Source organism: Montipora capricornis, chromosome 10 (genome assembly GCF_036669925.1).
Source record: "Montipora capricornis isolate CH-2021 chromosome 10, ASM3666992v2, whole genome shotgun sequence".
NCBI lineage: Eukaryota > Metazoa > Cnidaria > Anthozoa > Scleractinia > Acroporidae > Montipora > Montipora capricornis.
This window is the reverse complement of record NC_090892.1, coordinates 53,724,996-53,739,645: the sequence shown is the minus strand read 5'-3', so window position 1 is coordinate 53,739,645 and position 14,650 is coordinate 53,724,996. Positions and strand designations below refer to the sequence as shown.

The following is a 14,650-nucleotide window of genomic DNA, read 5'->3' as shown; positions in this document are numbered from 1 at the left end:
AAAGCGAGGTAGAGATCGACTGAAACTCATCCCAATTGGGATAGCAGAGGTGGGAGGCAGGGTTGACGGTCGCATTGCCAGCCTCAGTGATGAATGATGAAAAGGAAGGAGTTAATTAACCCTTAAATCGTTCGAAATCCGTCACTCTGTAGTTGAACTGAGGTCGACTGATTCCAGAAAAATCTACTTAACCATGGTGAACATCTCCCTTGCGTCCAGTCAGTGGGATTTCGTGCATACAAGATTAAACATGAGAATCGTTTACAATATTATCACGTAGTTTTCCATAAATTCACGTCACGCAAAATGCTGATAAAATTGGATGCAACATGAAAATATCCGTAAAAAACGTAGAAAAACAAAAACGAAATAAATAAATAAAAAAAACACGAAGAGATGCACCAATAGACCACACGCAAAGTTGAAAGGAACAATAATCTCCTTGAGATGACCTGGGTGGGGAAACTGAATCTCAGCTATCGATAAGCTGAAGTTTCGTACATTTCTGGAAGAAATTATGCATCTTATTTACCTAACAGTAACTTAAAAGACCGCTGAACAAGGAAAATGATTAAATAGTTTTGGTGTATTGAATACTTATATATGTCTTGAGACAAATCAGCCTCTTTATCTAACATAAGCCAGGTCACTTCTTGTAACAACACTGAGCAAATCAGATATTAAAGCCCCAATGTGAGTAAAACAAAGTTCAATTCTTGGCTTTTTGTTGTTTATTGGGTTTATCACATAAGAGGCAAAATTACTTAATGCTGATTGGCTGAGACGGAGGGCACTTTTTCTTAATCACGAGGTCACATTTTGGTAATCAAGAGGGCATGATTACCTGATCTTGATTGGTTGAGAGTTTCTTTCCAGAGCAAGTGAGGTTACAAGAGAATATTCTTCCAGATTTTTTGTCCACATATAAAATACATTTTAACAGCTATTTCAGTTTAAAGCAACGATTTATTGAATTCACCGGCTTAAGTTGATTGTCATTTGCCGCGGCATTGAAGAGGTTTCCCTCAAAAGTTTCGCACTTTATGTGATAAACATGGAATCGCAATGTGCCCTCGTTTAATCAAGGACTAATTTCACATGTATTTTCAAAGTTTTCCAAATTGCCCTCGTAGCTTTGCGACTCGAGCAATTTTGTGAAAACTTTGAAAATATGCGTGAAATTAATTCTTAATAGGCCATTTTCAAAATATCAAATATTCAGCTTGATACTGAGGCAGTGAGGACAAAAAAAATAGAGACACGTTGGAATGAATGTGAAAAATGCTTGCTGTCGGAAAGGCCCATTGCCCTCGGGCCCATACGATTACATATACTTAGAGGGGGGAGGAACAGGGAAGGGAGGAGCCAGAAATGGCCCAAAAAAAGTTGGGAGGAGCGAGAAAAGGAAAAATTGGGAGTATTTTTGCCATCAGAAATTACAGTGTTTGTATGAGAATCCGATGACAAATAATAAATTTCTAAATTGAATACTTAACAATTTATGAATCGCAAAGTCTAAATACGAGGCAACATTATAAAAGATTGTCTTCTCCAAATTTGAATGATATAGTTGTGCTCTAAAGCTTGTAGTTTTTTTTAACTTTCCATAGATTTGTTCATATTTTTTCCGCAGGTTTATGGTCCGATTGGGTGGGTTGATGTGCTTCGCAGAAAAAAAGAGCATTTAGCGCGGCTTCGTGACTACCTGATGAATATATTCTTTTGACTCTTCTGCCAAATCATCGTACATATCTTAACTTTGCGAATCACATTACAATTGTGCAACCTTGGAATGGTACGTGTGTGTGTGAGACAGAGAATCTGTATTGTCATTCTAGGGTGGTGTCAGTAATTCAGTTTCCTTAAGACGCATTGACTCCAAAGTGTGATTAATATAAATCTTCTCCCAACAAGCTCGATACATTGTTAAGCAGAAATAAAGAAATTTATCACAAGGGTTTTTTTTTTGTCTAGATGTATTATCCAATTCCCCTGACTGAGATCTTGGGAATGTAGGGTTAAGCACTTTTGTGTTTTTTACCTGATTACTTCTTTGCTCGCTTTCAATTCGGTAGAACCCGTTTAGATCTAATTAACTAAAGTTCGCACTTCTGGCAAATATGAATGTAATGTAAAATGAAACGGTTTACAAGTAAATGTGGAAACCTGTACATTTCTAAGCCTAGCAATTTGCTCAATAATCTGGCGTCGTATTCTCATCCAATTCGCAAAAGCGCAACACATTTCGACGTGTTCGCACGCGTTTCCAACGTTTAGCGACAGCTGCGTGTCAGCCCGTGTATTTACTTTGATCTGCGTGCCTCTTGCAATCGTCCAGTGAATTAAGTAGTATTTCGGATGTCGGCACATCATTATAAAATGTAGGCTTCTTACTACGAAATGTCTTTTTTTAGGTTGAGATCAACGAGAAAGCAACACGACAGTTGTTTGTCATTAACTCAGGGAAGTTCAACTTTGATTTTACTTGGGAAGTGCAGAACCGAACTAAACTGAGGGGCTTACGATGTCCAGATGGGGAGAAGTTAGTTTCGGTGACACCTGATACCGGCACGGTACCTTGTAGTACCCGGAAGAGATGTCAATTAGCTTTTTGTCCTCCTGGACGGCTTACTTTAGCTGGATGTGATTTATTGTTGAAGGTCTGTCATGGTAGAGTGCTTTTCTTTTAAACCTGGCCCCAGTTTTTATTATTATTGTTATTTATCCTCGATGCACCTTAAGAGCGCTTAGGAGCTCGTTCACACGTGTGTCCGTGCATTCCGGGATCAAATTGGAATTTGGCAGCATTGGTTTTTCTGGAGAGGGAAAACCGGAAAATCCGGAGAAAAACTTCTCGGAGCAAGTAGAGAACCAATAACAAACTCAATCCACCTTTGACGCCTAGGGCCGTTTCTTGAAAGTCTCGAAAAGCCATTTCTGAAACTGCCAACCGCTTATTTTGGAAGGCCGATCTTTTAACATGTTTTCAAGGTAACAAAAAGCAAACTGATTGTGAAGTTTGACGACTTACATCCTCTCCGTTCTTGAGATACAAAGGGAATTGTAACATCCGAAAATGGCCCGTAAAGTTCCGGGACTTTCGAGAAACGGGCCCCGGGACCGGGAATCGAATCCGGGCCACTGCACAACCCCTGCTCCCCCGAAAAGTCACTTTCCAACAGTTTGAGTCTGTGCAAAGATTTAAGTATTTGCTGGCGTAACTGTGAATATGCATACTCCAAGCACATCTATGTAAAGGTGTGTTCCAAAACCTTTGTCAACGTTTAACGCGAAGTAAATTTTACATTCTGGATAGCGGCTTATCCACTGGATAAAGTTACCCAGCCTTTTAACAACTGGGGCCTGGCAGACACTTAATTCAATATATTACAATGCATTCGAAGGGTACGATAATCGTAAGGGTACGTTAAAGATACCTGATACCGACACGATGTCTCCTCAAGAAGACTGAAGTTATCCGGAAATGATGCAGATGACATCATCGTCGTCCTGATAATTGTCATCAACATTGTCATCCGGTTGTGTTCTTAAAGGAACACTTGGGAAATTTCATTCTTTTTGTTACTTGTTCATTTTGGCGCCGCACATTTCGTTCTCATTATCAATTATTCTCGCGTTCGACTTTCCACACTTAGTGTTGCATAAAGTGATCGAGAGTATTGCTACTGTACTGAAGGGATGCCAGTCCAAAGCAGGGCTAACCCCAGCATTATATCGCTGGTACCCATTCGCACACTTTCCGGGGAGAGAGAGACTGTGTGGAGCAAAGTTTCTTGTCTAAGGAAACACTAGGTCTCCGAGCAGCTGCTTTATTGGGGAGTTTAAGCACGCCACATTTTTAGACGCGGACGGCAACTGGAGTGAAACATTTCACATGCTAGGACAGTAGTGTCTCCCAAATTTTTAACGAGGATCCCATGTTTAAACTAATCATCTCTAATGGAGAAACGATACTTAAAAAAATAAATTTGGTTATGTTTAAGACAAGTTAAAAGGGAAAACAGCTTACTTCCGGTTCCGTCTTAAACGTCCAGTGCTCAAGCTCCCTAGTATTTATACATCCATACTTTTGCAAACCTTGGTTTGTGTTAATGAGTTTTCATCATCATCATATCGCCGCTATCACCACTACCACCAGTATGATCAGTCGTCATAAGTATGTAGAATCACTGAATGGCTGTATCTGTTATTGGTGGCCCTGGTTGTACAACTATTTCAAATTCATGATGTTGTATTTGTAGATCACTAATGGCCCTACATTCACCGTCAACCTGACTGGAACTGGTGTCCAACCTGGCCTGCACTTCTCTTTTGAAAGACACGACTTTGGACCGTGTTTCCTGTACCGTGCAGGCATGCCCCTCAAACGAGCAACGCTTATCATTAGAAACGTGGACGATAAAGACATCAGGTTGGTTCCATATTGTTGGTTTGAAAAACGTTACGGTTACAGCGCCTTATTCTTTCATTTCAACTTTGCAAGCACTAGCATAGCCTCGCGGCATCTTCAAAGACTGTATGTTTCAATATTATTCCATTAGTGCGCGTGGCAAATGGCCATTCATTTAGGCGCCCTGTGCCGAGTTGACCCGTATCCAACATACGCAAATAGAAGAGTTGTTTTATTAAAGTTTAATGGCCTCTTTAATCTTTGGATACTTGCTGATAACTGAGATTTAGTAAGCCAGTCGGAACGATAGAAACCGGCAATATCCGAAAATTTAAATAATCCATATTTAATTTATGCAAAGTCATGACGAAGTATGGGAAGAGAGGAATCCTTAGCGAGGACTACAGTAATGAATTCTGGGTTCATTTGCGTTTCATCTACGAGGAAAATGTTACATAATTAATTGCATTTCTTTGCAGCATCGAGAGTCAATTCGAGAATTGTGCTCATTTAGAGGTAAACTGTCAACCAGGCGTCTTGGTTCCTAATCAATCAATAGAGGTGGAAATATCGTTTTATCCCCGCGAGGCCAGAAAGTATCACGAGATTATTCCCTTTGAAATCAACGGTCTGTCGACCATGAATGTGGAGATACTGGGTGAGGGGACTGAAATGAAGGTATGTGAACGGCATATCGTCTTTACATGTTTTGCGTTTAGGCGAGTCTATGATAGCAGTTTCGTGTAAATCAACTCTGATTCTCGTTGGTGTTTGGTCAGCACAATACAAGAGAGCGCAGAATGTCTGAGATGAACTGGTACCATTTTCAAGGTCGAAATAAATACGCCAACGGAAGGATGTTAAAGGGAACCTCCTCTTAAAACAAGAATTTAACTTTAAAATATTGAACATAACCGTTTACAATCAAAATCGTTTTATAATGGAAGCGTTTGTACCCGAAATAGACTAATTTCAACAACGCTTGTTTTGGTTTTCAAATTTCCTGGGTGCTGCCATTGTGAATAATTGTGATGCTTAATGGTTGCCCTATTGTTTCAAAACAAAAGCCCTTTGTGTGAATACAATAAAGCAACCATTACACGTCACAATTATTCAACATGGCAGCGCCCGGGAAATTTGAAAACCAAAACAAGCGTTTTTGAAATAGAATTTTGGATAGAAACGCTACCATTAGAAAAAGCGCGAACAGTTTTGATGGTGAGAATTATGTTCAGTATTTTAAAGTTATATACTTGTTTTAGTGGAGGTTTCCTTTAATAAACGGCCGCCACGGCATAGCAACTGACAAATCACTGTCGAATCCCAGGACTTGCGCTGATTAAATTGCACATGCGCAGTCGACGAGTGGGTTGTTGTGGGGACAAAGATGTGAATGTTGGATGTGGATCCTAACATTGAAGAGCAAACTTTTATTTATGTAACCCTTCCTGAAATCAAGTAAGTTTGTGAAATAATCAGTTTTTTTTTTCTACACATGACAGACGGTGCAAATGATTTCGGATCCTTTTCCCCATATAGAGAAAATTGGCTTAGTGATTCCCACATGGGTAAGTTGGCTCATAGGGCACTTTGGTTCCTTTAGGTTGAAGTGGCCAATCCGTTAGACCGTAAAGTCAACTTTGGTGCCCTGCGTGTCGGTCAAACCAGTCAGCGGAGTTTGAAGCTGGTGAATCGCAGCCCCGCTCCAATAACGTTCACTTTGGCCATCACTCCATCTGTAGTGGCGTTACAACAGGCTAATATTCTAACTGTCAACCCTTCTACGGAGATCACGCTGAGGGCTAATGGTGGATCATGCGGGGTGGAGTTGACTTTCAAACCTAAGACGCGTATTCCACACTTTACTGAAGAGGTAAGTGCTCATCCGTTAAATTAACCTGCTTCAAGTAATTTTAGAGTCGCTTTCCGCGAGCGTTGTATAACTAAAGGGAAGGTGTTTTCTATGTCTAATTACAACAGACACAGACAAATGAGCCAAGCACTGCAACCGCTTAATATAACAAAGAGCCCAAAAAAGTCAGTTTCGTTTGTTTCACCTCTGAGTGGCTCAGCAGTGTGAGACGAGACTGTTAGCTCATTAATTGAATCGGTAAATGAATTGGGTTGAACACCACTCTCGTGGAGTGTCTTTATAGCACAAAAGCTATTGCAACTAATGATACTTCGGCCAATCACAGCAGACCAAGGGTCCGTTTCTTGAAAGTCCTAGACCTTTTCGTACGTATTTTGGGTGACATAAATCCCTTACTAACACCAAAAGGAAAACATCTTAAGTCATGAATCTTTGCAATTCTTGTCTCTTTACTGGTCTTGAAAACATGGTTAAAGGGCAGCTTTCCAGGACAAACGGATCTTACTTTCACGAATTGCTTTCCGGGCCCGAAAGGTTTTCGCGACTTCTGAGAAACAGGCCACAGGTCTTGAAGTGGCACCAATTTAGCAAAAGCGGCGGGAAGCCCCCGAAAACGCGTGCGAGCCAATCACAAGTAATTTAGGTTTTATTTGACTTTGCTTATGACACTTGCTTTGCCAAATCAAATGGTGAAATTGTGATAGACATTTAGCTGAAAGTTAAAAACCCGCTATCCTTAGTCTGTGCGAACGTCGGAACCTTAAGATAAAATAAAAAAACTATTTTGAAATGGAGATCAGTAGACCCCACAATATCAAGCTCACTTTCAGCATTATTTCGGTCTTTAACCTCCTTCTACTTTCAATCAGGTGATGTTAGAGTGTGCCGGCATGTCCCAGCCTATTTTCGTGGTGACAGGCTCATGTCAAGGCATTGAAATCTCCCTGGATGGTGACTCGGTTCCCTTTGGTGCTGTTGTCCAGGGCAGTCGCAGTAGTCGGAAGCTTATCATGCACAATACCGGAGACATCGGTGCCGCCTTCTCTTGGAATGTCGAAAAGTTCCAGCCGGACTTTTCCATCACGCCAGTCAAGGGCTACATATCATCCGGAATGGAGGTGTCCTTTGAGATCATGTTTCACCCAACTGAGATCAATCATGACATCAGATACGAGGTGAGTTTATCTCTACTTGATAAGGCGAGGTTGCACCAGTGGCTCAGTTGTTTGAGCATCGGGCTGCCATGCGGGAGGTCGTGAGTTCGACTCCGGCCGGCGCAATACGCAAGATTTTAAATAACAGAGGAGAAAGTGCTGCCTTCTTCATTCATTTTTTGCCGGCTGGTGAGTGCTCAGATAGGAGACTTTTTCGTGTCGCAATGAGCATTTTTACTTGTGTTATCTTTTTCAGAATCTTCGTTGTGCAATCGAGGGAGGCAAGCCACTCAAGCTGGTTCTCACCGGTAGCTGTATTCCTCAAACGCCCCTCAAAGAGGTAAAAGCAGAGAATTCTTTGTCAATTTTACTTCTTGCTAAGAAAGCTTGTTGCATCGCATTCCTTGATTGTACCCAATTCAAGATCAAACATGGGAAATGATCCTTTTTTCTGAACACATTAGACATTTATTTGCGCTCTTGAACTAGCATATCGGCTCTCCTAAGCTTGTCGTCCTTTTGATTCTTCAGCGTAATTATTATGTTCGTTTTTGTGTCCGATGCATATTGGTTTCTGTTGTTTGTTTCATTGTTCTTTGAAAAAGAAATAAGCCAATAGCGTAAGACCTTACGAGAACTGCTAGTTTACCCAACCCTTGTCCGTGAAAAAACTGCAAAAAAATTTATGAGCACTATGAGGTCGCCTTAAAAAAATATATATTCACTTTGATTTACTCGCCTTCTACTTTTCAATGCTGAGTGGATTCAGATTTTAGCAGATAGATTTTAGTGAGGCTGAGATGTTAAGGCGCCAGCCCTGAGATCCGTAGGTCTCCAGTTTGATTTCATTTCTTTGCCATTCTCGTCTTCACTCTTGACAACGACGTGAAATTGACGAAATTTCATAATTAATTCACTGTGGAGGACTGGAGCTCTCGGTGGTAAATTTCCCATTTCTCTCCAAACCTCTACATTTTTCATGGCAGGTTTGTTACAAGAAGGTATGCACACACTCACAGGCTTACCCTGCCGAACGATTTTGAAAAATCTCGTAGTGATTACTAAAAATGGCGAAGTCGTATTTTTGCTGACGGTCTCGTAACAGTTGTCATCTTCCTTGCCTAACTCCTTAATTGTCACCGACATAATCATTATCTTCTTCATCGTCGTCGTTGCATTAGTCATAATCATTATCAACATTTTCATCTCTGATTTACTTTTTTTTTTTAAACTTGTCATTTCTCTCCTGCAGGTTCTTCACTTTGCCACTCATGTCCGTACTCGCGACACGCGTAGCCTTGTCATCCATAACCGGACAAACCAGATGTGGATGCTTCGACCGGTCATAGACGGCGAGTACTGGTCTGGTCCAGACGCCATCACTGTGGAACCTCAACAGACTAAAAATTATGAACTGACTTACAGACCCCTTACCATGACGCAAGAGGGAAAGAAACATACGGTGAGTGATCCGAGCCTAAGGTGTTCAATTTCTGCATCATAACTTTAGACGGTCAAATCATTTTTTAATCGTCAGCAAGTAATATTCAGGTACAGCTTACCACTTTCATGAATGTCGGCTTAGTTTTCAAGTGGCTTAATTGCATTTGTTTTGACTGCACTAAACGCTTCTTTTTCCATTCAGGGTTCAGTATTTTTCGCCCTCCCGGATGGCAATGGCTTGCTGTATAACGTAACCGGTACTGCAGAAGGACCGAAGCCTATTAATAACATACAAAGAGAAGTACCTTGTAAGACCTCCTACACGGAAATGCTGACAGTTACTAACTGGCTGCGACGACCTCAAAGGTTCATGAGTTAACTGTTTCTGTACTTTGATTTGCGTCAAGGACAGGTTTCTTAATTGCATGCCAAAACGGACCTTAAGATCTACGACGGAAACGTCGACGAAAATAGCCCCTCAGAATATTTGTAGCATGGTAATTCTTTCGTGATTATTCCATCTCGTGCAAGTCGCACAATGTGGGCCAAGTGTCTTAGAAATAAATTGGTACGAGTGGTTTCAGTGGGGTAGTGGGGGAGCAGGGGTGGCGCAGTGGTGAGAGCACTCGCCTCCCACCGGGTTCTATTCCCGGTTCCGGCGTCACATGTGGCTTGAGTTTGTTGTTGGTTCTCTCCTTGCTCCGAGAGGTTTTTCTCTGGGTACTCCGGTTTTCCCTTCTCCTCAAAAACCAACACTACCAAATTCCAATTCGATCCGGAATGCACGGACACATGTTGAACGAGCTCCTGAGCGCTCTTAAGGTGTTCCGTGGGTATATAAATTCCATTTCCATTTCTATTTCAGAGTAAAAATAGAGAATAAAAGGCTCACATTTGCAAGCTCACGTTGTTGTCACAACCTCCAGTTTGTTGATTTCACGTCGATGTTATGTAGAGTATCGCAAGAATATGCGCTAAAATGCGTGCAGCACGATTATTTTCCCTCTTTCAACCAATGATATTGTGTTGTGGAGTCGTCGTTGCCATAGTCGTCGTCGTTTCTTACCCTTTCTAATAGGGAGTCTTAGCAATGACAACGGCTACGGTAACGTACGACAACGCCACAAAGGAAGAATATCATTGGTTAAGGAAGTAAAAATAATCTCGCTGCACGTGCAACACGCATTTCAGTGCATTTTCTGCCGTAGTCCACAAAACAACAACTTGAAATTACCAAACCTTAGATTTTGTCGACAACGTGAGCATACAGCAGGAAATCGTTCACTTTTTATCTTCAGCCCCTATTGTTCAAGGTAAACAAGATGGAATAATCACGAAATACTTACGATAGCGTTTAGTTATATTATGAAGTGCTGTTGTAGCTGACGTTGCCGTTGTCCTTGCTAAAACTCCCTAATTTCTTGTAACGGGAACGGCGCCCGTCTTGACAACTTTCATCATGATAATAAAACTAAAACAGGTACAGCTATATAGTCATGATATTCTAATAGGACGAAGAATGCAGATCAAACATTCTTTTATTAGAGCGGTTTTCAGTTGAGTGTCGAAAGTAATTAGCGAATTACTTACTAATTTGCATCACTTCATTCAGTGATTGGTTCAAAGTTCTCGCGCCGCTTTTTCAACCAATCAGAAGTGAAATCAAAACCAATCGTGGCTGGCTCGCGCGTGCACATTTTCCCGCGCTTTATTTCGGCTACGTGTAATTACGTCGAGTTTTGATTGGCTTACTGGATTGTCTCCGTCCTTTTTGATTGGCCAGAGTAATTACTTTGGTTTTGGTTTTACGAAACTCATTTGAAAACCGCTCTATAGGAGGCAATACGGTGACTACAGACTAGGCGTCAGTTGGTTAAAATTCTCTTGCCAACGAAAATTGCTGGGCGTAACATAAGGATCATCAGAGGAGTATTGGGTATAAATGAAATTTCATTTAACGGATCCATCCCGTATCCCAAACAGTCTAGCCGAGCTGAGTGAGTCATAATCTGGACCACTGTCATACCCCATCAAGGGGGTACATGAATCTCAGTTAAATTTTCCCATTTCCCATTTCCCATCTATTCTACTCCAGCTAACAGCAACTTGGAAATTTCTACCAACCACGTAAAATTGCAGCCTCTTTCAAGGAGCACTTCGTATTGGCAGCAACCCTATTTACACTTCCAAAATGGAATTTCGCGTAGTGATCGATGGGGTCTGCAAGGTTATATTTGCCTTCTGTAAGTTGTGAACTGTCAAGAAAATTCCTTTTAGATTCCGCGTGATTATAGAGATGTTAAAACCTGAAAAACCGGACAGTTCCACCACCCTCAAGGGTCTAGACTATGTTGATGTTCCTGGTCTGTCAAAGCGGGATTACAGACTGAACTTCTTTGCTCACAAGGAGGGGACCTTTAGTGCTAAGGTAGGGAATAGCACTCTTCAATTGACGTCACGATCTAGCGCCCAAAGCACTATGGAATTAATATGCGGGCAAAGACAAATACATTTTAGCAATGTTTGTCCGCATTTCAATCCCATAATGCTTTGCAATAATCTATTTTTATCAACTGTGGAAAATGCTATTCATACAGGACAGAACACACTGTCTGCGTTGAAGTGAAGTATCTCGTGGTATTTGAATGAGATAATTTCATCGCCAACTTAATTTGCAGCGTCGGGTTCATAGCTTTTTTCCTCCCAAAATTTCAACAGCTGCAAGATTGCACCAATCACCCCTAACAATAACAGAAATAACCACCGTAAACTGTAAAACTGTACAACTTCTTTTTTCGAGATGGTTGAGTTTATGCTTTTGTAAGCGTTGTCTGCGTTTTCCCAGTACGCTACGCTAACAAATGATCGCTTGCTCACCTCAATTGCTTCTTTAACGTGCGTATATCGGGTTATGATGTACGCGATATTTTGGGAAAGCATGACAGAAGCGTGGGGATTTAACCGTAAGCAGCTCCAGTTTCCTTAGTGTCATCTTTCGAAACCTTTCCAAGTGAATTACAATGCACATCTCAATCTATGGATTCACTGTTTGATATAATTTCCAGTACAGTTGGTTATAGCTAAGTAAGGAACACTAATCTAATGTACTGAATATCTTACCTCTTCCCTTTGTAGTTATGTCCCAGAGTCAAGTATTTCATTTATAGCTATACTTTTTGTCACACTAATTGTTGCTCCAACTCTTTTTATCTTCAGGTGGTCTTCCGAAATGAACAGAGCGGCGAATACCTGTTTTATTACGTGACATTCAAGGCGATTTCCCCGGGAGTGATGGCCACTATTGACTTGTCAACACCCATACGCAAGAGCACATCTCACGTTGTCACATTGCACAATCCCCTCAGTACCCCTGTGACATTCAACTCGCAGTGTTCTGTTGCTGATATCCAGCTTCCCCCAAGTTTTACAGTACCTCCCTTGTCTGAGGTTGGTAACGAAAACTCAGCTAGTTCTGTTTAGGAGCGGTTGCAAGAGGATTCGGTTCAAGGTATATTGATTAAGAAAGGTTGCTCATCTAATCGAGTGTCGAATGTTACTTCACATTTGCCTTTCTTCTGAATAAACGCGCAATCTTCTTGACTTTAAACTTTGCGCCACATTCTCAACTCATCAGAGATAAAAGTAAACTCACCAACCATGGATAGCGAATTGCTCAATCGCATCTTCCTGCGCTGTGTATTTGCCTAGTGTAAACGCGAACAACTATTTAAAATGGAAGCAACTCAGTGTTGACGTGAAGAGCTTGTGTAACCACGAACAACTAGGGCAAACGTGAACTATTCTGAACGCAAACTCGTGTCAACAGAGACAGGTAGTGTATTCTCAAGCAACTGATGTAAATAGAACAAATATAAGAACTAACTAGGGTTAAGATGAACGACTAATGCAAACATTAACCACTGTAAATGCAAACAGGTAGTAAGAACTTGAACACTGAACTAGTCCGAACACAAACAGGTGTAGACCAAGAAAACTTGGGTAGATTTGAACAACTGGTTTAAACGTGGAGAACTAATGTAAACGCGAAAAACTAGTGCCAGCAGCAACAATAAGTGTAAACATAAGCAAAAAGTGCAAATGCAAACGGAGGTAAACACGATCAACATTTGCAAACATTTAAGTTCCATGTTCCAGGTGATTTCGGGTTTAATTCAACGCCGCGCGCAATGTCTTTTGGGTGAATATGGGCCTTTAACAACTATTGTACACGTAACAAGAACGTGAACAAGTAGCCTGAAAGCAAACACCTTGTGTGAACGTACGCAGCTAGTGTAAACGTGAATAGCTAGTTTGAACGCAAACAACTCGTCAACTCGTGTACGGGACTGGGTTGATGAAACAGCTCATTTTGATTTGCAGGGCTCTTGCATGTTTGAATATCTGCCCCTGAAGGCTGGTGAACAGACTGGTCGGCTATCATTCACCAGTTCAGAGCTTGGTGTTTACCAATACGACCTTAACCTGAACGCAACTCCAGCTGGGACCGAAGCCCCTGTCCACTTTCGCGCAGGGCTGGGAACAAGTCAAAGCCAGACTTGTCGATTTGTGAATTTTGCCAAGTCTAAAGTGGAATACACCTGTAAGGTAATGCTTGTTGTATCTTGTTTTGGGCTTTAAGCTGGTTACATTGGCGTGGAAAGAGTGGTTTTATTACGTGTACAACCAAACGGTCATAAATCCAAAGTTGAAAACTAACTAACTTGGCGTCCTTTTTAAGGTGGACAACGCTGACTTCCACGTGGAGAAGGGCATTACAGCAGCTTCGGCATCAAGTGGAGGCACGGAAGTGGGTGTTGAAGTGACGTATGAACCGTTTCGCTTGGGTGACACTCGTGCTACGCTGACCGTTTTCTCGGCCATAGGTGGTGAATATGTGTTCCCGTTGTTCGGTCACTGCAGCCCCCCCAAGCCTCAAGGTCCTTATTCCATCAAGGCAGGAGCTACCACTTCCATTCCATTCAAGAACGTTTTTTCACACACCACTCAATTTACTTTCTGCGTAGACAGTCCGTGTTTTAATGTAAAGGCAAGCGAAAGCATTCGCGGAAAAAAGACCCACAATGTGATTGTTGGCTTCGAAGGCAACCAGGGTGGATCCAAGGCCCCACGCATGGGCAGACTAATGGTCACGTGTCCTAGGAGTGCGGGTGGTGCCGGGAATGTCACATGGACTTTTTACCTTAAGGGTGTTACGCCTTGAGAGTCGAACGGCTTTCGGCGTACATACACATTTTTGTACAGTTTGATACTATGTTATGTAGAGACTATCTTTGTTTTCATCTGCTGGGATGTATCCTTAAATATACTTGTGCATGTGATGCATTAGTTAATGAATGCAATGTCAAATCTGGTCATATTTAAATTTTGCATATACATTTTGTTTCGTCGTGTCACCGTCAAGGTCATCATGATGACCTTTAATTGACAAGTAAATGCAGTTTCTGTATTTTCATTGCCGTTAATTTGACCTTCACTACCGTGATGAATCCCTATGATATCAGTCCACTTTTGCTTTGCTCTCACATGACATCGAAGCGATCATTTTGGTGACCGTGTACAAAGAAGAGGTGGCCTTGATTGGGTCCGTAACTAACATTAAGGTGCCCGTTTTTATCTAGCTACGCCATACCGCTCAAAAAGTCCCGTAAACCTGTCCTATAGTCTTTAATAAGCTGCATGGTTTTGGAGCATCCGTGTTTACCTTTCCACTGGAGCATAATGCATTCGCTTGAAAAGGATGAACTTTCA

At 41.6% G+C, this 14,650-nt stretch overlaps 1 protein-coding gene across 1 annotated transcript; it reads left to right on the top strand.

The window, feature by feature from the left end:
* Positions 1–193: 193 nt before the first annotated feature.
* On the top strand, positions 194–14,606 carry LOC138021014 (hydrocephalus-inducing protein homolog). Its single transcript, XM_068867897.1, has 13 exons — positions 194–218; positions 1,634–1,650; positions 2,415–2,660; positions 4,263–4,432; positions 4,891–5,089; positions 6,015–6,284; positions 7,154–7,459; positions 7,695–7,778; positions 8,691–8,900; positions 9,084–9,247; positions 11,159–11,309; positions 12,098–12,328; positions 13,262–14,606. Exons 1-13 carry the CDS (start codon positions 194–196, stop codon positions 13,517–13,519), a joined length of 2,331 nt encoding a protein of 776 aa, XP_068723998.1. The 3' UTR covers positions 13,520–14,606.
* The last annotated feature ends 44 nt before the right edge of the window (positions 14,607–14,650 follow it).